Here is a 24,882-nt window from a genome sequence, read left to right as displayed (position 1 = left end):
TACAGGTGCATCACAACCTGCCACATGTCTCACCTGGTCAATTTATAGTACTACAGCGACACCCACGTCTGCTCTGATTGGTTGTTTCTGAGACAGTGTCACACTTTGCATTTGAGTGAGTTTAGGCCGGTTTAGGCGTGGAGGATTCCCTTTGAATTGGAGGTGGAATTCCACCAGTACTCCACCAGCAGTTAGTCTAAGCTCTGTGAAATGTTTTGCAATTTTAATTTGACACCCACCCAGAACATGGGAAAAATGATTGTTTTACTGAGTAATGGGAAATTGGTGCTACATTTACAAATATTACAGTAATTTAAAAGCATGTATAACAATTTAGACTCTAATATAATAATAGGTCACTTATTCTTTGGGGAAATCCTATACATGGGTTAGCTAACAACGTCACAAAAAACGATGTGCACACATCAATGGGCAGAAGTCCGTGAGTTGTTGTGAGTCTGAGTGGCCAGATAGCTACCAACAATGAAAATAAACTGCCATGTGGGGAATAGTAAGTGACTCGTTTCAGCTAGTTTCATCTTGTTCTTGATACCCAACCAGGTCACAGAGCATTTCGTATTATTCTGTACGTAAATCTATGACACTAGTTTTTGTATATGTTATGTTTCGTATGGTGTGTATTAATTTGTGGATGTCCATCACCCATTTCAATTACATATCGTATAATATGTTTTACAAATTACAATTTGTACAATATGTTACGAATTGGCAAAATGTACAATATGTTACCTGTTCTACCGGCCACTGTGGCAAGTAAGTAAAAAAATCTACCAGCCACTAAGATTTTTTACCAGTCAAAATATTTTTGGAAACATGAGGATAAGGTCTCACTTTAGTAGTTAGACCAACTGTTATGCCTGTGTGCATTGTTTCTAAAAACAAATCTTTCAGCACTTCACTCACAGCGCACACAGCCCCCCAGCAGGGATTCCTATTTATTTGTGTATTACCAGATATGAAACAAAATTAAATTAAATTCTTGCATTGTAGAGCCCTGTGTGTGACCATCTGCCAACGTGGCTGGTGAATTAGACATTCTTACCCGCCAATGCCAAAATCTAGCCGCATTTGACGGGTGGCGGGTGTTAATTTTAGGCCCTGGTAACGAATGTCCAAAACGTACAATATGTTACGAATTTGCAAAATGTATGATATGTTAAGGTTAGGGTTAGGGGAAGGTTAGCTAACATGCTAAGTAGTTGCAAAGTAGCTATAAAGTAGTAAGTAGTTGAAAAGTTGCTAAATAGTTAAAATGCTAAAGTTGTCCGTGATGAGATTCAAACACGCAACCTTAGGGTTATATGCCCACCCACTCACTCACTCACTCACCCCGACCAACCACCCTCCTTTCATTTTTGCTTAAAGTAACCTTCTGTCTTATGTAACCATACCAAAAAGGAACATTTTACTAATTTAGGTGGCCCGGATTTAAGTTACTATGTTATGTCTAGTATATGAGACCAGGCTGTCTTGTTTTGAGGTGTTTTGACTCATTTCATGTCATTGCTAATATGGCTAAAATTCACTAGCTAGCTAACCATCAAATGTAACGATGTATTTGAGAGACAAACAAGTGATCATTGTGCAAATGTATTCATGTTTTCAAGAAACATTGGAGACGAAATATAGTTTACATGTTGTCAACAATCTAAGCCAACCCTGTCTGTTTTACCACATAATTGCACATGCATCTGGTTTTGTTGCTAAACAACCAGCCTGTCTATGGTGAAATAACTGCCGTTTTTGTAGGGTTTTTAAATAATCACCGAAAATATGGTCATTGGTAAACACAGGCTTAGGAGATCTTATACGTTTTGTTCTATGATATCATCTTCATCAGCTAATGTCCCTTTTTGTGAATTTTGAAGCATTTATGTATTTTTAAAAAGTACATAAAGGCTTCATAATTGAGAAAGGTCATGACTGATATTATCTCATAGAACAAAATCTCCTAAACCTGTGTTAACCTCAGACCTTATTTTCGGCGTTTATTCATTCCCCATTAATTTTCCCATAGGGACGGCTGAACGAACCAGAGGTAACTCATTTCCAGGTTTTATGATACAAGCTGGCGATCTCTGTTGTCATGAATCTTGCCCTGGAGGCAGGACCTAGGGGTGTACAACAAATTACAGACACGTATTGACATACACCTATTGACTGTTTATACAGCTTTCTTATTCAAATAATGTAGAATTATTTTAATGTACTGCTCGAACTCCTTTTAGAAAACAAGGAAGAATGTTTTTTTATTTGTGAATTTATATGAATGAATATGACATTTCCCCATTAGCACAATTAAATGTGAAATTGTCTTTCTTTATCCTTACTATAGTTAAGGAAACCGAGCAGCACATTTTCCCATAATAAACAAAAGTCATCAAGAATATAATAAATTATAAATCCGCAAATATCTTGCCATAATCTCTTTACGTGTAGACAATGCCAAAATACATTCAAAAATGTTTCTGGATGCTCATCACAAAAAGTACAGTTAATGCTAATGTATGTTCTTATGTTAGCCATGGTATATTGGCCATATACCACAAACCCCCAAGGTGCCTTATTGCTATTACAAACTGGTTACCAAAGTAATTAGAACAGTACTGGAGGCTCCGGGCTGGGGAGCGTCGCTGGAGGCTCCTGACTGGGGAGCGTTGCTGGAGGCTCCTGACTGGGGAGTGTCGCTGGGGCCTCCGGCCTGAGGAGTGTCACTGGAGCCTCCGGCCTGAGGAGCGTCACTGGAGGCTCCGGGCTGAGGAGCGTCACTGGAGGCTCCGGGCTGAGGAGCGTCACTGGAGGCTCCGGGCTGAGGAGCGTCACTGGAGCCCTCCTGCGTGGAGCTGGGACCTGTCACCCCGGACTGGGAAGACTTACAGGAGACTGGGTGCGCAGAGCAGGAATGAGGCACACTGGGCCGTGGAGGCGCACCGGAGGTCTGGAGCTCAGGGCTGGAACACTCCGTCCTGGCTGGATGGTCCCTGTAGCCCGGCACGGGCGGAGCGCTGGCACAGGGCGAGCTGGGCTGTGCTGGGGGATGAGGGTTGCCGTGCATAGAGCAGGCGCAGGGTAAGCTGGGCCGAGGAGACGCACTGGCGGCCCGATGCGCTGAGCAGGCACACTCCTTCCTGGCTGAGTGCCAACTCTAGCACGGCAACGCTGCGGAGCCTGTACCGACCGCACCGGACTTTGAGTGCGGATGGGCTAGATAGTGCGCATCACCCCATAATGCATCGCTCAGCCCTCTGCACGCCTGCTCAGTCGTGCCCTCTCTGCCAGTACCTCCTTCCGGAATCTCGCGTCAAGCTCGGCGCTCGACTCCTTTCTCGGCTCCGGTTTGCTCCACGGCTCCCTCCGAATAGCCCGGGAAGTTAGGTCAGGGTTTCCCCATGACCTAGCAACACTCCCCTTATGCCCCCCCCAAAAAAAATGTTTTGGGGGCTGCCTCTCCACCTCCTGAATAGGAGGATACAACGCCTCGTACCCTCGTCGTTCCCTCTTCGACTCCTCCAGCTCCGCCTTCGGGCGCTGGTACTCCCCAGCCTGGCTCCATGGACCCTTGCCACTGAGGAGCTCCTCCCACGTCCATGACTCCAAATACCTCTCCTGCTGCTCCTTCTTCCGCTGCTTGGTCCTTCTTTGGTGGGTGGTTCTGTCACAGGTGTCGATGAAGGGGGACCAAAACGCAGCGGGTATTGTGCTCATCTTCTTTTATTACTTAATAAAGTGAACACTTAAACGAAAACAATAAACCGACAAACAACAGTTCTGCAAGGTACACAGACTATGCCAAAAGCAACCACTCACAAAAACACAGGAAAAAACAGGCTGCCTAAGTATGGCTTCCAATCAGAGACAACGAAAGACACCTGCCTCTGATTGGAGGCCATACCTGGCCACACATAGAAAAATAAACATAGAAATGGAAAACTAGAACAAAAATCCCCTAGAACCAAAAACCCCAAAACACACAAAACAAACACCCCCTGCCACACTCTGACCATACTACAATTACAAATGACCCCTTTACTGGTCAGGACGTGACAGTATCAAAGACTATGGCAAACTCTCTAGGATAGCGTGTATGCTGTTGTTTGTTTGTTTGTAGGCTTCCTGTATGTATACTGGTGTTTTGTGCAATAAAATAAAGAATAATAATAAACAATTTAAATAAATGTTAACAGATTTTTTTTTAAATGGCAGAACTGATTTTTAAAGGAACTTCAACAGGAGAGATCACATGGATCTTCTTGCCTTGGCTAGCTAGCTATCGATAAGCCACACTTGGGCCAGCTAACCTTTTGCTCACAGTACATTTAGCAGAAAGGGTCTAGCTATATGGTAACATTTGGTCAGAAATACCATAGCAAAATTATTTTTATGTGGTAGCCCAGTTAGCCACGGTTTGCAGGCAGCATCCATGTAACATTTGCAGGTAGCATCAAGTAACCTTCTGTCTTATGTAACCATACCAAACATAACATATCATACTGTCCCATCCTGACCAGTAAAAGGGGTTGTTTGTTATTATAGTTTGGTCAGGGCGTGGCAGGGGTGTTTGTTTAGTGTGTTTCGGGGTTTTTGGTTGATGTTCTATATTTTCTATTTATATGTGTTTGTCTAGTTTTTCTATTTCTATGTTGGGGTTTTGGAACAACCTCCAATTAGAGACAGCTGGTTGTTATTGCCTCTAATTGGAGGCCATATTTAAGTAGGTTAGTTTTCTCTTGTGTTTGTGGGTGGTTGATTCCTGTTTAGTCTATGCACCTTACGGGACTGTTTCATCGTTTGTTTTGTGTAAGTGTTTTGGTTTCCTTCAATAAAAGAAGATGTTCACTATACATTTACATTTAAGTCATTTAGCAGACGCTCTTATCCACCCGCTGCCGTTTGGTCCACTACCTATAACGACGCTTGTGACACATACTCATTTGTATCCTGGGTTTTCATTTACTATGTTACTTCTATTCTATGAGACCAGGCTGCGTGGCTCCAGAGAGCTTGATGTCTATGGCTTCTTCATGCAGAATAATAAACTTTTACTTAGACAGGGACGTATGTACCGCCATGGACTTTTTTGGGGTGAGCGAGGGCTTTGATTTCAGTGATCCATGCAGGCTTTACTGCAAACATTTCTGCACAGTCATAGATAATTCAAGCCTGAATTTGGGCAAACAGAGGCATGTGGCAGTTGGGTAGTTTTTGCTCTTCATTATTTGTTCCTCCCAAAGATATATCCCACCTTATCAGCTCAGAGTTGTCTCTCTCAAGTTGCCTGCAAGGACAGGTTAAGTGTTCTATGATTCATTTCCAGGAAAAAAAATCTTGTAGGCTGCCAAGGATGGCAGTTAGTGTGATTGATGTAATCCTCTCCTCCTGTGCTGACACAGACACAACAGCATGTCTGTCTCTCCAGGAGGGTTATATTGTCTGCTATTGTATTTTACATACTGTACGCTTTAAATCTTCTCTCTAGGCAGAGGAGTCAGGTTTAACATGTATTACACTAATGTAAGGCTTGTGTAAATTATAACAAACAAATCTGAGATTAGGGACATAAAGCTTTTATACACAGATTATGAGGCATTATGTTTTACAACAGGTTAGTGGTGCAGATGCAACATGTTTACATTTTTTTGGAACTGGTATTAATATTACACTACCAGATCAGCAGTGAGACAACCCTTTTGTCATCGTCTATGTTTCAGGCAAACAAAAGTCAATGAAAAAGCTGGGCAGAATTTGGCACAGAGGTCAGTGAAGTTTTTCTAGTGTGCCGCCATCAATGACCAATGATTTGTAGAATTTCTGCCACAAGTTTCCAATAAGAAAATTCAAAGATTGTTTAAACAGTAAAGACAGCAACATAAAGGAACATACAGTGTCAGAAATTAAATAATATTGCTTTCATTTAACCATGCAGGAAAGAAATACTGTTTTATTTGGAAGCCAATCAATTCCATATTACGAAAGCTCAGCAGTAGTGATTGACTGTTTACCCCACTATTTCCTTACTTGGATAATGTATGCTGGTTCTGATTCACAGCAGATCTTGCTGCTATCTAGGCTTGTAACAGGAAAATAACAGAGAGCAACGCACATGGACATTTTCAGATTCTGTGGTCTCCGTACTCAAATAAATACATAAGTAGAGAAAAAAAACGACAAATATTGTGACTTTTCTTTTTGAAGTCCATCGCGTAAACAGTTGACAGTGGCGTACTCTTCATCCAAGAGTTACTTGGCTTTACATTAAATGACTGTACATGTAAAGACAATGAACTGGAATTCAAAGGTTGCATAATTCATTCCCCCATAATGTTAGTGGTATTCTTTTATTAAAACCAATGCCAATCTTGACTATTGCTCCATGTTATTGTTCTCCCTCCCCCAGGTTTCTGTTAAAAGGATGGACGGAGACCTGCTGGGTAGATCAGGGGACACTGGTTCTGCTGACCTGATTCACGGTTCTTAGCATCAATCAGCAGAAGTGGTTGCTGTCTGTAATGGTTGATGATGTGTGCCACCATCGGAAAGGTCTGAAACATAAAACAGGAACCCATCCATTAGCAGGGGTTCATTCAGCCGTATCATAACAGAAGCTGAAACATACATGTCAGAAGGCTGTACATCTAATCAAATCTTCTAGTTGATTTTGGGGCAAAAAGCACTTCATAACAAACTTTCAGATTACAGATGCATGGATTCAGTTCACAAAGCTCACTACGTCATCCTCAGAGTGCTTGCTAATATGATATAGAATTACACATGTTACTCTGACTGGTCATAATTAGGGCTATGAATTTATTTTTGACCATTTGACCTGATCAGGAACAACTCCTAGCCTTAGTCAGGATGAATGAGGTAGATATTGTGTACCTCTGAGCCTTTAAGACCAGTTCCCAGCAGAAACTCATTCTGTTCGCAGCGAATCTGGATATTGTAGACTTTGTCCTGGTAAAGCACCATGAGCGTATAGGGCTGGATGGACGAGCGCTTAGAACTGTCTCGTACCAGGAATGCACCATCCTAATCAGCAAATGAAACAGAAAAACACTGCTCATCATAGTGGTGTTTGTGTTGTATTCTATCACCACAGAGCACTGGTGAACTATACATTTTTATTGAAATAATATTGTCATTTTGAACATTGGACTATATATGATATTTCCTTGTCCCCTTCAAAAACCATTGTCACGATGAATCTGTAAGTACAGTGCATGAACGAGAGTTATTACAGTCAACCAGGTGTGTGAGCGATATTGGCAGCAGAAGACGCCTCACCTTATTGACCCGTTTGAGGCAGCCCTCCGCTTGGCCCCGTGTCACCTGGCCGACGTACCACTGAGGGTTCATGTCCTACACATTCACACAGGAACACGATCACACATCCATCATATGGGATTTGTGACCTGTTACTAATTTCTGTAATAGGATTCAGACAAAAACCATGTCACAACAACAATTGCTGCGTTTGCAACGTTTCCAAATGTTTCAATGGAAGTGACTTGTCGTCTTTTACGAACCTATCAAGAATATTTTTTTCCATCTTCGTAACATTGCCTAAATCAGAAACTTTTTGTCCAAAAATGTGCAGAAAAGCTAATCCATGCTTTTGTCACACTCTCCGGCTGCCCGGATAAAGCACTAAATTAACTTCAGTTAGTACTAGACTCGGCTGCTAGAATCCTGACTAGAACCAAAATAATGTATCATGTTACTCCAGTGCTAGCGTCTCTACACCGGCTTCCTGTTAAGGCTAGGGCTGATTTCAAGGTTTTACTGCTAACCTACAAAGCATTACCTATCTCTCCGATTTGGTCCTGCCGTACATACCTACACGTATGCTACGGTCACAAGACCCAGGCCTCCTTATTGTCTCTAGCATTTCTAAGCAAACAGCTGGAGGCAGGGTTTTCTCCTACAGAGCTCAATTTTTATGGAATGGTCTGCATATCCATGTGAGAGACGCAGACTCGGTCTCGACCTTAAAGTCTTTACTGAAGACTCATTTCTTCAATAGGTCAGTAGGTCCTATGATTAAGTGTAGTCTGGCGAAGTTGAACGGCAAGGTACTGGAGCGACAAACTGCCCTTGCTGTCTCTGCCTGCCCGGGTTCCCTCTCTCAACTGGGATTCTCTGCTTCTGACCTTATTACGAGGGCTGAGTCACTGGCTTACTAGTGCTCTTCCATGCTGTCCCTAGGAGGGGTGTGTTACTTGAGTGGGTTGAGTCAGACATTATCTTCCTGTCTGGTTTTGCTCCCCGTCGGGCTTGTGCGTCGGAGGAGATCTTCGTGGGCTATACTCAGCCTTGTCTCAGGGTAGTAAGTTGGTAGTCTGTTGATATCCCTCTAGTGGTGTAGGGGTTGTGCTGTTGCAAAGTGGGTGGGGTTATATCCTGCCTGGTTGGCCCTGTCCGGGGGAATCGTCGGGCGGGGCCACAGTGTCCCACTTGACATTTCCCACATGTTATGTTACAGCCTTATTCTAAAATGGATTAAATAAATAAAAATCCTCATCAATCTACACACAAAATCCCATAATGACAAAGCGAAAAGAAAAAACATAAGTATTCAGACCCTTTAATATGACACTAGAAATTGAGCTCAGGTGCATTCTGTTTGCATTGATCATCCTTCAGATGATTCTACAACTTGACCGGAGTCCACCTGTGGTAAATTAAATTGATTGGACATGATTTGGAAAGGCACACACTTGTCTATATAAGGTCCCACAGTTGACAGTGCATGTCAGAGCAAAAACCAAGCCATGAGGTAGAAGGAATTGTCTGTAGAGCTCTGAGATAGGATTGTGTCGAGGCACAGATCTGGGGAAAGGTACCAAAACATTTCTGCAGCATTTAAGGTCCCCAAAAACCCAGTGGCCTCCATCATTCTTAAATGGAAGAAGTTTGGAACCACCAAGACTTCCTAGAGCTGGCCGCCAGGCCAAACTGAGCAATCGGGGGAGAAGGGCTTTGGTCCGGGAAGTGACCAAGAATCCAATGGTCCCTCTGACAGAGCTCCAGAGTAGAAGGACAATCATCTCTGCAGCACTCCACCAATCAGGCCTTTATGGTAGTGGCCAGACGGAAGCCACTCCTCAGTAAAAGGCACAAGACAGCCCACTTTGAGTTTGCCAAAAGGCATCTAAATGACTCTCAGACCATGAGAAACAAGATTCTCTGGTCTAATGAAAACAGGATTGAACTCTTTGGCCTGAATGCCAAACGTCATGTCTGGAGGAAACCTGGCACCATCCCTACAGTGAAGCATAGTGGTGGCAGCATCATACTGTGGGGATGTTTTTCAGCGGCAGGGACTGGGAGACTAGTCCGGATCGAGGGAAAGATGAAGGGAGCAGAGTACAGAGAGATCCTCCTGCTCCAGAGCGCTCAGGACCTCAGACTGGGTCGAAGGTTCACCTTCCAACAGGACAACGACCCTAAGCACACAGCCAAGACAATGCAGGAGTGGCTTCGGGACAAGTCTCTGAATGTCAGAGCCCAGACTTGAACCTAATTGAACATCTCTGGAGAGACCTGAAAATAGCTGTGCAGCGATGCTCCCCATCCAACTTGACAGAGCTTGAGAAGATCTGCAGTAAAGAATGGGAGAAACTCCCCAAATACAGGTGTGCCAAGCTTGTAGCATCATACCCAAGAAGACACAAGGCTGTAATCACTGCCAAAGGCTCTTCCACAAAGTAACGAGTAAAGGGTCTAAATACTTGTGATATTTCTTTCTTATTTTTCTTCTAAATTTGCAAACATTTCTAAAAATATGTTTTGCTTTGTCATTATGGGGTATTCTGTATAGATTGACGAGGGAAAAAAACGATTTAATCCATTTTAGAATAAGCCTGTCACGTAATAAATGAATGCACTGTATCCGGTGTAATTCTCCTGTCTTATCTGTTGTCCTGTGTGAATTTAAGTATGCTCCCTCTAATTCTCTCGCTGTCCCTCCCCTCCCGGAGGACCTGAGCTCTAGGACCATGCCTCAGGACTACCTGGCCTGATGACTCCTGGCTGTCCCCAGTCCACCTGGTCGTGCTGCTGCTCCAGTTTCAACAGTTCTGCCTGCGCCTATGTTCATCGGACGTGCTACCTTGTCCCAGACCTGCTGTTTTGAAAATCTCTCTCTCTCTCTACCGCACCTGCTGTCTCGACCTCTGAATGCTCGGCTATGAAAAGTTAACTAACATTTAGTCCTGAGGCACTGACCTGTTGCATCCTCTACAACCCTGCTGGTCATCTATGAACATTTGAACATCTTGAAGAACAATCTGGCCTTAATGGCCATGTACACTTATAATCTCCACCAGACACAGCCAGAAGAGGACTGGCCACCCTTCAGAGCCTGGTTCCTCTCTAGGTTTCTTCCTAAGTTCCTGCCTTTCTAGGGAGTTTTTCCTAGCCCCTGTGCTTCTACATCTGCATTGCTTGCTGTTTGGGGTTTTAGGCTGGGTTTCTGTACAGCACTTTGTGACATCTGCTGATGTAAGAAGGGCTTTATAAATACATTTGATTGAATGATTGATTAAATGCACAAAATTACCATTATTTGCACATACAGTACTGTATGAGGGCCTACTGAAATATTTGATTGATTCAATAGGAGCTGACTGTCTCACATTGAGTCAAAGGGCTCTGCTCATAGACACTGCAGCAATTGAGACTAGGGGCTGCAGCCAGAATCTACAGTACTCCCTTAGAAGTTATTCCATGTGTAACTCTGTGTTGTTGTTTGTGTCACACTGCTTTGCTTTATCTTGGCCAGGACGCAGTTGTAAATGAGAACTTGTTCTCAACTAGTCTACCTGGTTAAATAAAGGTGAAATAAAAAAATACAAAATAAAATAAAGAAGAACAATACAATGTCGCCACCTACTGAGCTATGCAAGTCATTGCATCACTAGAGCAGGTCCAACGTAAGTACGTTCATGTTCGAGAATCTGTCTGTCTGTCGGGCTGTCTGTATGGTAGGTCACCTGTTCATCCTCTAGGTCTGCCGGTGGAGGCATAGAAGCTTGCACAGGTGACGGCACGGGCATAATCTTGCTCCTGTGTGAGAAAGCTTAGAAAGGAAAAAGGAGAATCCAATCAGATATCAATCGAGAAGTTGTGAGTCATAGTTGTAAGTTGTGAGTCACACAGTTCCATTTACCAGAGTAGAGTGGGGACTGAAGTGAAAATACAGTACTCACATGCCTGCAGTCTTGAAGCAGTTGTAGCGATATTAGGTGGCAAGCTGGAGAGAGACGGAACAAGAGTTTACAGATTACCATTCAAATGTTAACCTTTGAATTCCATCACCTCTGCAAAGTTATGTCCTCCGTATAAGCCATTTTCAACTGATCTTACCAGTCTGAATGTAAGGTTGGTGTAGGGAGCCCTGGTCTAGGAAATGTGTTGGAGTTGAAGGATTTGGCCATGGACACTAGAAGAGATACATATAATCATTATGTGAATGAAAGACATACTGCATAGTCCTTCAGGGTAAAACAGGATGAAGAATAATGTAAAGTTCCCTTATACAAGAAGAAAAAGCTTTTAGAAAATGGCTTACCTTCCTTTCGTACCTGTTGATGACATAAGAGAGAAACAGGGTATGAGGTGGGACTACAGCCTTTTCTCAAGCCCCGTTTATACCTGGTGCTAACATGAGTTCTTTGTTTTGACCTTGTCCACGTTCTGATTGTGCCCACTTTTTCCAGATACGAGTCCACACATGGTATTAAATATGTATTTTATCCGTTCACTATGTCCGCATTGTGACCAGATTTCCTGGTTATTATTTGAAGGGATATATCATATTTTTTTATTTAAAGACACATGCCACCTGTCAATGATTTTAGAGGGCGGGATAATGATGATTTAAATGTTTTCACTATCCAGATCCATCTACACTTGCAAGATATCCAGACACAATGAGTGGTCAGGAAGATCTGATCACAATGCGTCTTTTATTTTCTCACTACACCTGGCAAAAAATGTGGGCACAATCATAATGTGGACAAGATCAGGACAAAGGACGCATGTTAGAACCAGGAATAAGTAGAGGTTTAGTGAAGCTAAATACACAGTTTCAAAATCCTTATTAGCACCCTGCATCCCACTGCTGGATTACTTCTGAAGCTAAGCAGGGTTGGTCCAGGTTGGTCCCTGAATGAACCAGATGCTGCACCCTTTCCTCTGGTCTTAAAAAAAACAATGCCCCAGGGAAGTGATTGCCCTGTGTAGGGTGCCGCTTTCAGATGGGACTTTCAACGGGTGTCCTGACACTCTGTGGTCCCTAAAGATCCCATGGCATTTATCGTAAGAGTAAGGGTGTTAACCCTGGTGTCCTGGCTAAATTCCCAATCTGGCCCTCGTACCATCACGGTCACCTAATCATCCCCAGTTTACAATTGGCTCATTCATCCCCTCTCCACTGTAACTATTCCCCAGGTTGTTGCTGTAAATGAGAATGTGTTCTCAGTCAACTTACCTGGTAAAATAAAGGTAAAATAAAAATAAAAAACTTCTACCGTTGTAGTGATCCAGTGAAATAGCCTTACCTCATTTCTTGCACCAGGCACATATCTGCAACAGAAATGGAAATTACAGATGAATGAGTTGTTATATTCACTTGCATATTTCTAATTAGGGTTAAACTGAGTAAGCGAGCACAAAGATTTAGCCAAATATGTGCAACAGCCAACAAATCAAATGAAACACAGACGGAAAACTGGAAGGGTAATACTAAAATGATACACATATCGTGATGCAGAGAGCTTCTCCTTTGCACCACAAGCAAAGGTCCTACAAAGGAGTGATCTGTGGCAGTGATTCACCCCAGCTCAAATAGCTCCCGCTAACTAAACAACCACAGTTCCATTCCTCCACCCCATGTATTCCTGATGGAGTGTGCTGTACTTCCCTAACCACGGAACCACAGTGTGTTTATTTAAGGATCAGCTGATATGTAGTGTATATGACATAATGTGTCTGGAGCTGTGCTGTATGGAGCATGAAGGGAAGCTCGATGCAGTGCAGACCTGCTGTTGCCCACCGACGAGCTGCTCCTGATGACTCTAGCTGACAGAGGGAGGGGAGGTTTGGGCATCCTGGGAGGGTCCGGACTCCTCTCTTCTGCCTGAGGCCTGGAAATAGATGGGACGTGAAGTCAGAGGTTCCCATACTGGTCAGAGTAGTGAGCATTTCAGTTGTAGCTTGTTTCGTTTCTTGAGAAAGGTACAGTTATAGAACTGAGTGTATGTACAACAAATGTGGCACAAATGCACATGTGCAGTCACAATTCAAACATGGAAGGCGGTGCATTGTCAATGATATGAAATCGAATTGAGAGAAGACATATGAAGGAAAGCAATACACAAAAAAAGAAGACTTCTTTACCTCCATAAATGTGGAGCAGGCTGTGTGTGTGAGGAAAAACAAACATGTCATATACTTCATTGTGAAATCTACCTATATCAAACTATTAGTAAAGATTCTGGGATGGCCTTTAAACACTCACATGTAGACATGCTCCTAGCTAAAATGTATACAGTTATAAAAAAGCTAAATATAACAGTTATAAAAAAAGCTAAATATAACTTCAGCAAGCACATAAAAGATATATGTGTATATTTGTCTTCACTTGACATTGAGCGATGATGTAGGGATGAGAAGAAAGTTGTTTGGACACAATATAGGACAAATTAGAACATAATCAAATGTAATTCTCACCCTATCTGTTGTGTTCAACTTCCTTGCTGTGTGGACAAACAGAGCAGGTGTAAGAACAGACAACTGCTGTAGTCAACTTTTGCTTGCTAGGTTAAGATTGGTGTGAGAGTACCTGGTATTGGAGATTCATTAAGGTTTGTTCGATCCAGTTTGGTGGGCTTTATTCTGCGGTCAACCAGTGGAGCAGGAGGAGCACTTGAGAAAGGAGCGGGCACTTTAAAAGACAACATGAAAAGACAAGGTAAAAATCAATACAAGTGACTAAAAAGTGTTAAATGCTATATTTATAGTGAGATACTAACATTCCAGTGTGTACACTTAGTCTTACCAGGGAGTCTGCCAGGGCGCTGGGGAGATTGCTCCCTTCTGGGCGGGGGAGGCTCCACTAGCTGCAGAAACAAGGAGTTTAACGTAATGATGAAGGACTGAGTGAAAGGAGAGAGAGTGGAGGAGTGAAAGAGGGGTGCAGTCAGAGGGGACATACTCACACTAGGGCGACTGGCGGAGGGGAGTGGAGGACCAGGCCCAGGGCGTTGAGGTGGTGGAGGTGGTTGCCTTGTAGTAGCCCGCACCGCAGTACAGCTATCTAGAGACAGATACAGACAGATACAGATAGACAGACAGACAGATACAGACAGACAGATACAGATACAGACAGACAGATACAGACAGACAGATACAGATACAGATAGACAGATACAGACAGATACAGATAGACAGATACAGATAGACAGATACAGACAGATACAGATAGACAGATACAGACAGATACAGATAGACAGATACACAGATACAGATAGACAGATAGACAGATACAGATAGACAGATACAGACAGACAGATACAGACAGACAGATACAGACAGACAGATACAGACAGATACAGACAGACAGATACAGACAGACAGATACAGACAGACAGATACAGACAGACAGATACAGACAGACAGATACAGACAGACACAGACACAGACACAGACACAGACAGACAGACAGACAGACAGACAGACAGACAGACAGACAGACAGACAGACAGACAGACAGACAGACAGACAGACAGACAGACAGACAGACAGACAGACAGACAGACAGACAGACAGACAGACAGACAGACAGACAGACACAGATAGATAGATAGATAGATACAGATAGACAGACAGATACAGATAGATACAGATACAGATAGACAGATACAGACAGATACAGATAGACAGATACAGATACAGACAGATACAGATAGACAGACAGATACAGATAGATACAGATACAGATAGACAGATACAGACAGATACAGATAGACAGATACAGATACAGACAGATACAGATAGACAGACAGATACAGATAGATACAGATACAGATACAGATAGACAGACAGATACAGATAGATACAGATACACAGACAGATACACATAGACAGATACAGACAGATACAGACAGATACAGACAGATACAGACAGATACACATAGACAGATACAGACAGATACACATAGACAGATACAGACAGATACAGACAGATACAGATAGACAGATACAGATAGACAGATACAGATAGACAGATACAGATAGACAGATACAGATATAGATAGACAGACAGATAGACAGACAGATACAGATAGACAGATACAGATATAGATAGACAGACAGATAGACAGACAGATACAGATAGATACAGACAGACAGACAGATAGATACAGACAGATACAGATAGACAGATACAGATAGACAGATACAGATAGACAGATACAGATAGACAGATACAGATACAGATAGACAGACAGACAGATACAGATAGACAGACAGACAGATACAGATAGATACAGACAGATACAGATAGACAGACAGATACAGATAGACAGATATACAGATACAGATAGACAGACAGATACAGACAGACAGACAGATACAGATAGACAGACAGATACAGATAGACAGAGACAGATACAGATAGACAGACAGACAGATACAGATAGACAGACAGACAGATACAGATAGACAGAGACAGATACAGATAGACAGAGACAGATACAGATAGACAGACAGACAGACAGACAGACAGACAGATACAGACAGACAGATAGACAGACAGACAGATACAGATAGACAGACAGATACAGATAGACAGACAGACAGATAGATAGACACAGATACAGATAGACAGACAGACAGACAGACAGACAGACAGATACAGATAGATAGATAGACAGATACAGATAGACACAGATAGATAGATAGATAGATAGACACAGATAGATAGATAGATAGACACAGACAGATAGATAGATAGATAGACACAGACAGATAGATAGATAGATAGACACAGACAGACAGATAGATAGACACAGACAGACAGACAGATAGATAGACACAGACAGACAGACAGATAGATAGACACAGACAGACAGACAGATAGATAGACACAGACAGATAGATAGATAGACACAGACAGATAGATAGATAGACACAGACAGATAGATAGATAGACACAGACAGATAGATAGATAGACACAGACAGATAGATAGATAGACACAGACAGATAGATAGATAGACACAGACAGATAGATAGATAGATAGACACAGACAGATAGATAGATAGATAGACACAGACAGATAGATAGATAGATAGACACAGACAGATAGATAGATAGATAGACACAGACAGATAGATAGATAGACACAGACAGATAGATAGATAGATAGACACAGACAGACAGATAGATAGATAGACACAGACAGACAGATAGATAGATAGACACAGACAGATAGATAGACACAGACAGATAGATAGATAGACACAGACAGATAGATAGACACAGACAGATAGATAGATAGACACAGACAGATAGATAGATAGACACAGACAGATAGATAGATAGACACAGACAGATAGATAGATAGACACAGACAGATAGATAGATAGACACAGACAGACAGACAGACAGACAGACAGACAGACAGACAGACAGACAGACAGACAGACAGACAGACAGACAGACAGACAGACAGACAGACAGACAGACAGACACACACAAATTGTAATCAATGTGGGACAATACAAAGTGGCAACATATGTCCTTTGTGAGAGCAGTTTTGCATGGCAGTGTTGTACTGACGTCTCCGTACCAATGTAGTCATCTTCAGCCATGCGCTTGGCAACACAGAGTTTATGGGGAATCTCATCAGGCGGCTCAGACGGAGGTGGCTCATAGTCGTTGTCACTGTCCTCACCTCCAACCTCCGGCCCCTCTGTTGGTGACTCATAATCGCCCACACTGCCGTCATCATCATCAGCATCTGGGCTTTCATAGTCATCGTCACTCACCTCATCCTGGGAGTGACAGACAACCAAGTTAAATACTGATGAAAAGATAAATAATCCAGAGAGGAACAAGACTTGAGATTAATTAAACAGGGAGGAATGGAATGCAGTAAAGTAACATAGCCAAATACAGACTTACAAATTCATCAGGTCCCCAGGGCTGAACCTCTTGTGATGTATCTGCAGTAGGTAGCAGTAGAATGGTAAAATTTCCCATTTATCATGGTCCAATTGCTTCTATGTCAATCATAATAACTTGATCTAGGGTAAGGTCTATGCTTTCAAATTCTAAATAATACATACCTGGTTCATGATATTTTGGTGCCGCAGATCTGGAGAAAATACAGAGGAGAGCAAGATTGTGCTTGGATATTGCTTTGAATTAAACTACTAAAGTTTAATAGCTAAGAATTGCAAGAAGTGCACACCTTTTAGTAAAGAATGGCCTTTTTTCTTCTTTCCTGTTGATTTCACAGCATATTTTGGAGATAAGTCTGTAAAAAGAGCAGACAACATTGTGGCAGTCAATATTTTGCCTTACCCAAAAGTGGAGTACTTTTTCAGGGTGCTTAGTCTACCTGGGTGCCTATGCTGGTTTTCCGTGTGAGCATGTAAAAATGGTTTGATGTAATTGTTGAAATGTTCAGTTTAACAAAATTCAAGAGAAATTTATGAAATACTCACGGTGAATGGACTTTGGGGAATTTCTGAATGTCATTTTCACTCATGTTCTACAAAATGATAGATTAAGTATTTCCATCAAGTGATATATTACATGACAGTCCAAAGATTAATTATTTTGTCTTCCAGTCCAACTAGGAACACGTGGGAAAAGGGACACACATTTACTTCATATCTCTTACCAAGAACCTTTGCCCATTTATGTTACATTTCACGATGACTTTGTCACATCCACTTAACTCCAACTATAAAAAAAGAAAAAAAAAAAGGAATTAATATGGACACTGTGAAACAGCTTTGAATATGATGTTGTATGACAGAGAAATTAAGGAAAGCTTTTACAGGTTGTGAACTGTCAACAAAAGGTGCAAAATTAACCTGAAAATGACTTACCCTCCTCATGTAGTCTGACAATTGGTGTGGATTCCAGCCCATGACCTCTGACTTGGATGGCACTCTGTCAAAACTCATTGTTTCCCCTCTGTCTTCTGAATATAAATGAAGTATTTACCAACTCCTTTGAAAGACAGCTGGCTGGGAAACCTCCTCTGTTACGGGGCAGTCATATCCATAGCCATGTTTGACTTTGAGGCCTGTCAGAAAATGGCTCCTTGTATCTTTCTGCGACACCCTTGGCAATGCTCTGTCTGGCGCTGTGCGGAGGAAGTGTGCAGCCTGAACAGTGTTCAGAGAAATAAAATGGGAAGATATCACTCTTTCACAACACAGAAAAGAGGCAGAACAACACCCACCACAAGTGCTATCTGAGAGCAAAAGTAGAAAAAAAATCTATTCTGTGAAATCGTGTCAGGTGTGATGTCAAGTGGCTGGTAGGTGATGAAATCCATTCACCAAGAGTTATGTATGATCTGAAGTCCAGACAACAGCAACATATACATTTAAATGTCAATATCTTAAAAGCTAGTCCGTTCTCTGAGAGCTCTGAGAAAAGAAAGAAAGCAAACTTCCTCTTGCGTTTCCTGTTGATGATGACAGTAGTGGTGGCAACAGCAAGGGGAAGTACAGACCCTTGTAAGAAAAATACCAGTTAACATAGCTAGGAGCATAACCTACACAATATGCCTAATGACACTCACTAAACCCCCCTCCATCCCCCTTGGACCCCCCACCCCACCCCCCACACACACACAATTCACATAAATGGCTGCTATTACTACAATGATTTGAGACTTCAGCAAGGTCATTAACTTGTAAACAAAGTTGAGAAATATATGGCAAATAGAAATCCAATATGGATGGTGTTAAGAGGTAGATGGGAAGGGTTTGAATGGAGCTGAAGGGTGTGACTAATAACAACAAGATAACAAATGTAAAATGTATATAGATTCAGAGTTTTGTGAAATAGCACAGATAAAAATATGTGGCAAGTGGAAATCAAACTGGATGGACATCACAAATAGATGGGAAAGGTGGAGGTTAGAGGAAGGCAAGGACTAAAGACAAACAAAATAAAACTGTTGAAAAATAGATTGTGTCCGTAAAATGTATATACTATGTGTAAGCCTTTATTAGTTTACTCCAAGGGGTGGGGTGGTAGGGTTTGCGGGAAATAATAAAGGAAAATACAACAAAAAAATACGTACATATATATATATTTATACATGTATGTGTATTTGTATGTATGTATATGTACATACAAATACATGTATGTGTATGTATATGGAAACCCATGCTTTCCACCTGGCTACCCCTACCCCATATATATATATATTTATACATGTATGTGTATTTGTATGTATGTATATGTACATACAAATACATGTATGTGTATGTATATGGAAACCCATGCTTTCCACCTGGCTACCCCTACCCCAAACTTGGTGGGTGTCAAATTAGCTAGCCGTGATGGCTGAGCTATGTACTCAGAATATTGCAAAATGTGCTTTCGCCGAAAAGCTATTTTAAAATCTGACATAGCGTTTGCATAAAGGAGTTCTGTATCTATAATTCTTAAAATAATTGCTATGTATTTTGTCAACGTTTATCATGAGTAATTTAGTAAATTCACCGGAAGTTTTCGGTGGGTATGCTAGTTCTGAACATCACATGCTAATGTAAAAAGCTGGTTTTTGATATAAATATGAACTTGATTGAACAAAACATGCATGTATTGTATAACATAATGTCCTAGGAGTGTCATCTGATGAAGATCATCAAAGGTTAGTGCTGCATTTAGCTGTGTTTTTGGTTTTTGTGACATATATGCTTGCTTTGAAAATGGCTGTGTGATTATTTTTGGTTGGGTACTCTCCTGACATAATCTAATGTTTTGTTTTCGCCGTAAAGCCTTTTTGAAATCGGACAACATGGTTGGATTAACGAGAGTCTTATCTTTCAAATGGTGTAAAATAGTCATATGTTTGAGAAATTGAAGTTATAGCATTTTTGAGGTATTTGTATTTCGCGCCCCGTGATTCCACTGGCTGTTGAATAGGGTGGGACGCTAACGTCCCACTGGCCCAGAGAGGTTAACAAACAGATCACCGACCATTTCAAATACCATCGTACCTTCTCCGCTATGCAATCTGGTTTCCGAGCTGGTCATGGGTGCACCTCAGCCACGCTCAAGGTTCTAAACAATATCATAACCGCCATCGATAAAAGACAGTACTGTGCAGCCATCTTCATCACCTGGCCAAAGCTTTCGACTCTGTCAATCCCCGCATTCTTATCGGCAGACTCAATAGCCTTGGTTTCTCAAATGACTGCCTCACCTGGTTCACCAACTACTTCTCAGATAGAGTTCAGTGTGTCAAATCGGAGGGCCTGTTGTCCTAGAATCGGCTTCCTATTTCACAACAAAGCCTCCTTCACTCATGCTGCCAAACAACTCTGTGTTGTTGTTTTTGTTGCACTGCTTTGCTTTATCTTGGCCAGGTAGCAGTTGTAAATGAGAACTTGTTCACAACTGACCTACCTGCTTAAATAAAGGTGAAAAAAATGAAAAAATAAAAGATGAAGCCCCTAAATAGCATCTGGTTGAACCAATTACCTTCAGAAGTCACATAATTAGTTAAATAAAGTCCACCTGTGAGCAATCTAAGTGTCACATGATCTGTCACATGATTTCATTATATATACACCTGTTCTGAAAGGCCCCAGTCTGCAACACCACTAAGCAAGGGGCACCACCAAGCAAGCGCCACCATGAAGACCAAGAAGCTCTCCAAGCAGGTCAGGGATAAAGTTGTGGTGAAGTACAGATCAGGGTTGGGTTATAAAAAAATATTAGAAACTTTTGAACATCCCACAGAGCACCATTAAATCCATTATTAAAAAATTGAAAGAATATAGCACCACAACAAACCTGCCATGAAAGGGCCACCCACCAAAACTCACATACCAGGCAAGGAGGGCATTAATCAGAGAGGCACAAAGAGACCAAAGATAACCCTGAAGGAGCTGCAAAGCTACACAGTGGAGATTGGACTATCTGTCCATAGGACCACTTTAAGCCGTACACTCCACAGAGCTGGGCTTTACAGAAGAGTAGCCAGAAAAAAGCCATTGCTTAAAGAAAAAAATAAGCAAACACGTTTGGTGTTCGCCAAAAGGCATGTGGGAGACTCCCCAAACATATGGAAGAAGGTACTCTGGTCAGATGAGACAAAAACTTTGCTTTTTGTCCATCAAGGAAAACGCTATGTCTGGTGCAAACCCAACACCTCTCCTCACCCCGAGAATACCATCCCCACAGTGAAGCATGGTGGTGTCAACATCAAGCTGTGGGGATGTTTTTCATCGGCAGGGACTGGGAATTTGGCAGAATTGAAGGAATGATATATGGTGCTAAATACAGGGAAATTCTTGAGGGAAACCTGTTTCAGTCTTCCAGAGATTTGAGACTGGGACCGAGGTTCACCTCCCAGCAGGACAATGACCATAAGCATACTGCTAAAGCAACACTCGAGTGGTTTAAGGGAAAACATTTAAATGTCTTGGAATGGCCTAGTCAAAGCCCAGAACTCAATCCAATTGAGAATCTGTGGTATGACTTAAAGATTGCTGTACACCAGCGGAACCCATCCAACTTGAAGGAGCTGGAGCAGTTTTGCCTTGAAGAATGGGCAAAAATCCCAGTGGCTAGATGTGCCAAGCTTATAGAGACATACCCCAAGAGACTTGCAGCTGTAATTGCTGCAAAAGGTGGCTCTACAAAGTATTGACTTTGGGGGGGTGAATAGTTATGCACGCTCAAGTTTTCCGTTTTTTTGTCTTATTTCTTGTTTGTTTCACAATAAATAAAAAATGTCGCATCTTCAAAGTGGTAGGCATGTTGTGTAAATCAAATGATACAACCCCCCCCAAAATATATTTTAATTCCAGGTTGTAAGGCAACAAAATAGGAAAAATGCCAAGGTGAATGAATACTTTTGCAAGCCACTGTATATATTTACCCAACAATATATGGGGGATTGGAAATGATGCAAAAAAATTACATTGATGGAGGCTACAATCTATCCACAATATTAAAGCTGATCTACCTCCTAAAAAAAAGAAGAAAAAAAGGTGTAAACAAGGTCCAAGACCAAGGCCAGTCACACAGGCCTTTCGCACGCTCCTCGGCGGAGGCCATTATTACGTAGCTAGCTAATCACACAGGTAAGGTTCTTTGATGTAATAGAAGCACCAGAATCGATGTATCGTGTCTGCCGCCATCACAAGCAGTCACTCACGAGCCTGATAACGAGAAAAACACATAGCTAATGTGCTTATACTTGTAGCTATTTGTTTAGCTAGCTACTTGCTTGTTTGTCATTGCATAGTTAGCTAATGGTTGCGCTATCGAACCTGCTAGTAGCTATTTGTGCTATCATTCTTTTTTCAGAGGGGTGGGGGGGGGGTTAGAGGTACAAAAACAATCAAAGAAATACATACAAAGATAACCCCAACCCATTCCCCACCTCAGTCACCATCCACCCGACCACATCCTCCCTCCCCACCTGGAAACCACGTTTCCCAACCCGTCTTCCACCATTCGACTAGCACCATTAATTCTCGCTGTTGATAATTCTAATGTTATAACTTGTAATTGTAACTGTATCCACTGGTTAAACGGGAGAGAGTGGGTTGGTTGCCATCTTAAGAGACAAAAACATTTTCCCCAGAAGTGCTGCCTACCAGCCGTAATCTTCTCTGATTGATTGAGAGATTGAAGGGGCTATCAACGTTAAGTAACATAATAGATGCAAAGCATTGAATATTTACATTCCTGCAAATCAAAAGTAATTTTGTAACTTTGCCGCAGAAGCATTTAACTGCAGTGCACTCCCACATCCTATGAAGGAATATGCCTACCTGATTTAGGGGACACCGTAAAACTTTTCGTTGGTGTTAAATACAGTCTGGGAACAAACTTGAAATGTTGATGGTTTGGATTACGGGATGCCAAGTTCATATTTTTCCATATTCGGTTCCAGTTAAAGGGTTGTTCGGATTCAATTAGGACTATGGACAATACTTTTTTAATATAAGCTTTCCAAAATGTGTTTATACATATTATAGAGATCAGTCCTTTCGGGAGTCCGGATAATTTATTTTTAAATCCCATCATTGGATGATTGGGTAGTTGGGTTTCCCAAACCAGCACAGCTGTCCAAAATTGTAAATATAGAAAAAAAGAGTTGCCTGGTAATGTGTATGTATCTTTCAAATCTTGGAATGTTATAAAAGCGTTACTGTCCATGATATCGGTAAGGGTATGGACGATTGGGGTGATGCAAAAGGCCGGCCTCCAGATCGCAAGGCATTATTGTGAGATATTGGAGTAGGGGCATGCAATTTTGATTCCCAGTTACATTGCTTTTCAATGTTTCTCCAAATAGAGATTGTGTGAACAATAATAGGACCAAAGCATAGTTTACATTGTTTAAGGGATATATCAGTGAAGACCACCTCCTCCAGGGCAATAGGAGACACCATATTTCTCTCTGTACTCAGCCAGGGGCAGAATAATCATGTCTAAACCAATTTAGGATGGGGCGAAATGCCAGTGCCTGGAGATGCAACTTAAAGTTTGGTACGGATAGTCTTCCTACGTCTTTCCCTCTTTGTAAATTTGATAATTTTATCCTGGATTGTTTACCTTGCCATATACAGTAAAAGCTCTTATTTGTGGATTAAAAAAATATTATAACTGTAGCTACAACTAGGATTGCACATGACTCAAGTTTGGGCTTGCGTTTGTGGACGCCGGCAAGACAGGTCCAAAGAACGTCTCCAATGTCATATAAAAAAATGTAGCAGACAGTTGAAAACAAATCGAACGTTTTCACAATTTGTTTCCAATGGTGGGTGGTGGGGGGGCACTTATCTTGAGCTGCACACCCACCTTTGAATTTTTTGGGGAAGCATCTTCAATAACACCTTTTGCAATATGTAAATGTTAACTTTGAAGAAGATCATTGTGTGAGTGTTTAATCTATGAAGAATCAAGAATCACATCCAAAAAATGAGACTGATATTTCAGGCTACTGTAGCTGTCAAATGCTCACATGCCTCCACTGACACCAACCCATAAACAGGTTGTAAGCAATATGCTTGCATGTTAGTGCAGTAGCAATAGCATGCATGCTGCTTGCTGTCTTGACAGCAGTTGTTTCAATACCACAGTTTCCACTTCCTGGTGACTGATGTGGCAAAGTAGGAGTTTGTGAACTATATTTACAGGTCAAAGGAGAAAATGAGTAGGTGACTGTTTAGATCATGAAGATCTTTAAATCTCCTGGAAAAAAGTAGTCATGCTTTTATGCAATACAACTAACAAAACAATAGGCCTAACGGGTAAAGCAAAGTTCACAAAGTTTTAACCCCTTTTCCATCCATTTTTTGCTTTCACAGTTGTCATCTTGCTGGCCCTGCATTTGCCTTTGGGGAGCACAACACTTTTATCAGAACCCAATTCTTCCACACAGTGGATAACACATGGTGCACTTCTTCAACTATGTTCGCTGTGCTGTGGCCACTACTCTGGCACTAGGGGCTGCCAACTAGAGAACAGAACCCACCAATTATCTGCAGGGTTGGGATGTAACTGATAGGGTTGGGGTGCAGGGTTGGGGTGTTACGTTAAAGGCAAAAATATTGTAATCAGATTACAGATACTTAA

The 24,882-nt window shown here is 41.8% G+C and overlaps 1 protein-coding gene across 3 annotated transcripts; it reads right to left on the bottom strand.

The window, feature by feature from the left end:
• Positions 1-5,569: 5,569 nt before the first annotated feature.
• LOC115148480 (lymphocyte cytosolic protein 2) lies at positions 5,570-23,133 on the bottom strand. 3 transcript variants are annotated; one of them, XM_029690395.1, is made up of 22 exons: positions 23,073-23,133; positions 18,147-18,428; positions 17,936-17,998; positions 17,757-17,803; positions 17,501-17,566; positions 17,376-17,404; positions 17,212-17,252; positions 16,877-17,081; positions 14,244-14,341; positions 14,084-14,144; positions 13,868-13,969; positions 13,756-13,781; positions 13,423-13,442; positions 13,065-13,169; positions 12,585-12,609; positions 11,594-11,606; positions 11,389-11,464; positions 11,232-11,275; positions 11,016-11,101; positions 7,306-7,380; positions 6,901-7,050; positions 5,570-6,560 (listed from the first exon to the last, which is right to left on the bottom strand). In XM_029690395.1, the coding sequence occupies exons 2-22, from the start codon at positions 18,222-18,224 to the stop codon at positions 6,423-6,425; spliced, it is 1,548 nt and encodes a 515-aa protein (XP_029546255.1). In that variant the 5' UTR covers positions 18,225-18,428; positions 23,073-23,133; the 3' UTR covers positions 5,570-6,422. The 3 variants fall into 3 exon arrangements, with proteins under 3 accessions (XP_029546255.1, XP_029546256.1, XP_029546257.1); XM_029690396.1 differs by lacking the exon at positions 23,073-23,133 and adding an exon at positions 20,489-20,503; XM_029690397.1 differs by lacking the exons at positions 5,570-6,560; positions 6,901-7,050; positions 23,073-23,133 and having other exon boundaries at positions 10,916-11,101; positions 18,147-18,782.
• Between the last annotated feature and the right edge of the window lie 1,749 nt (positions 23,134-24,882).

This window comes from Salmo trutta, chromosome 15 (genome assembly GCF_901001165.1).
Source record: "Salmo trutta chromosome 15, fSalTru1.1, whole genome shotgun sequence".
Taxonomy (NCBI): Eukaryota; Metazoa; Chordata; class Actinopteri; order Salmoniformes; family Salmonidae; genus Salmo; species Salmo trutta.
Note: the sequence above shows the minus strand (reverse complement) of the source record. Positions and strands in the feature narration are given on the sequence as shown.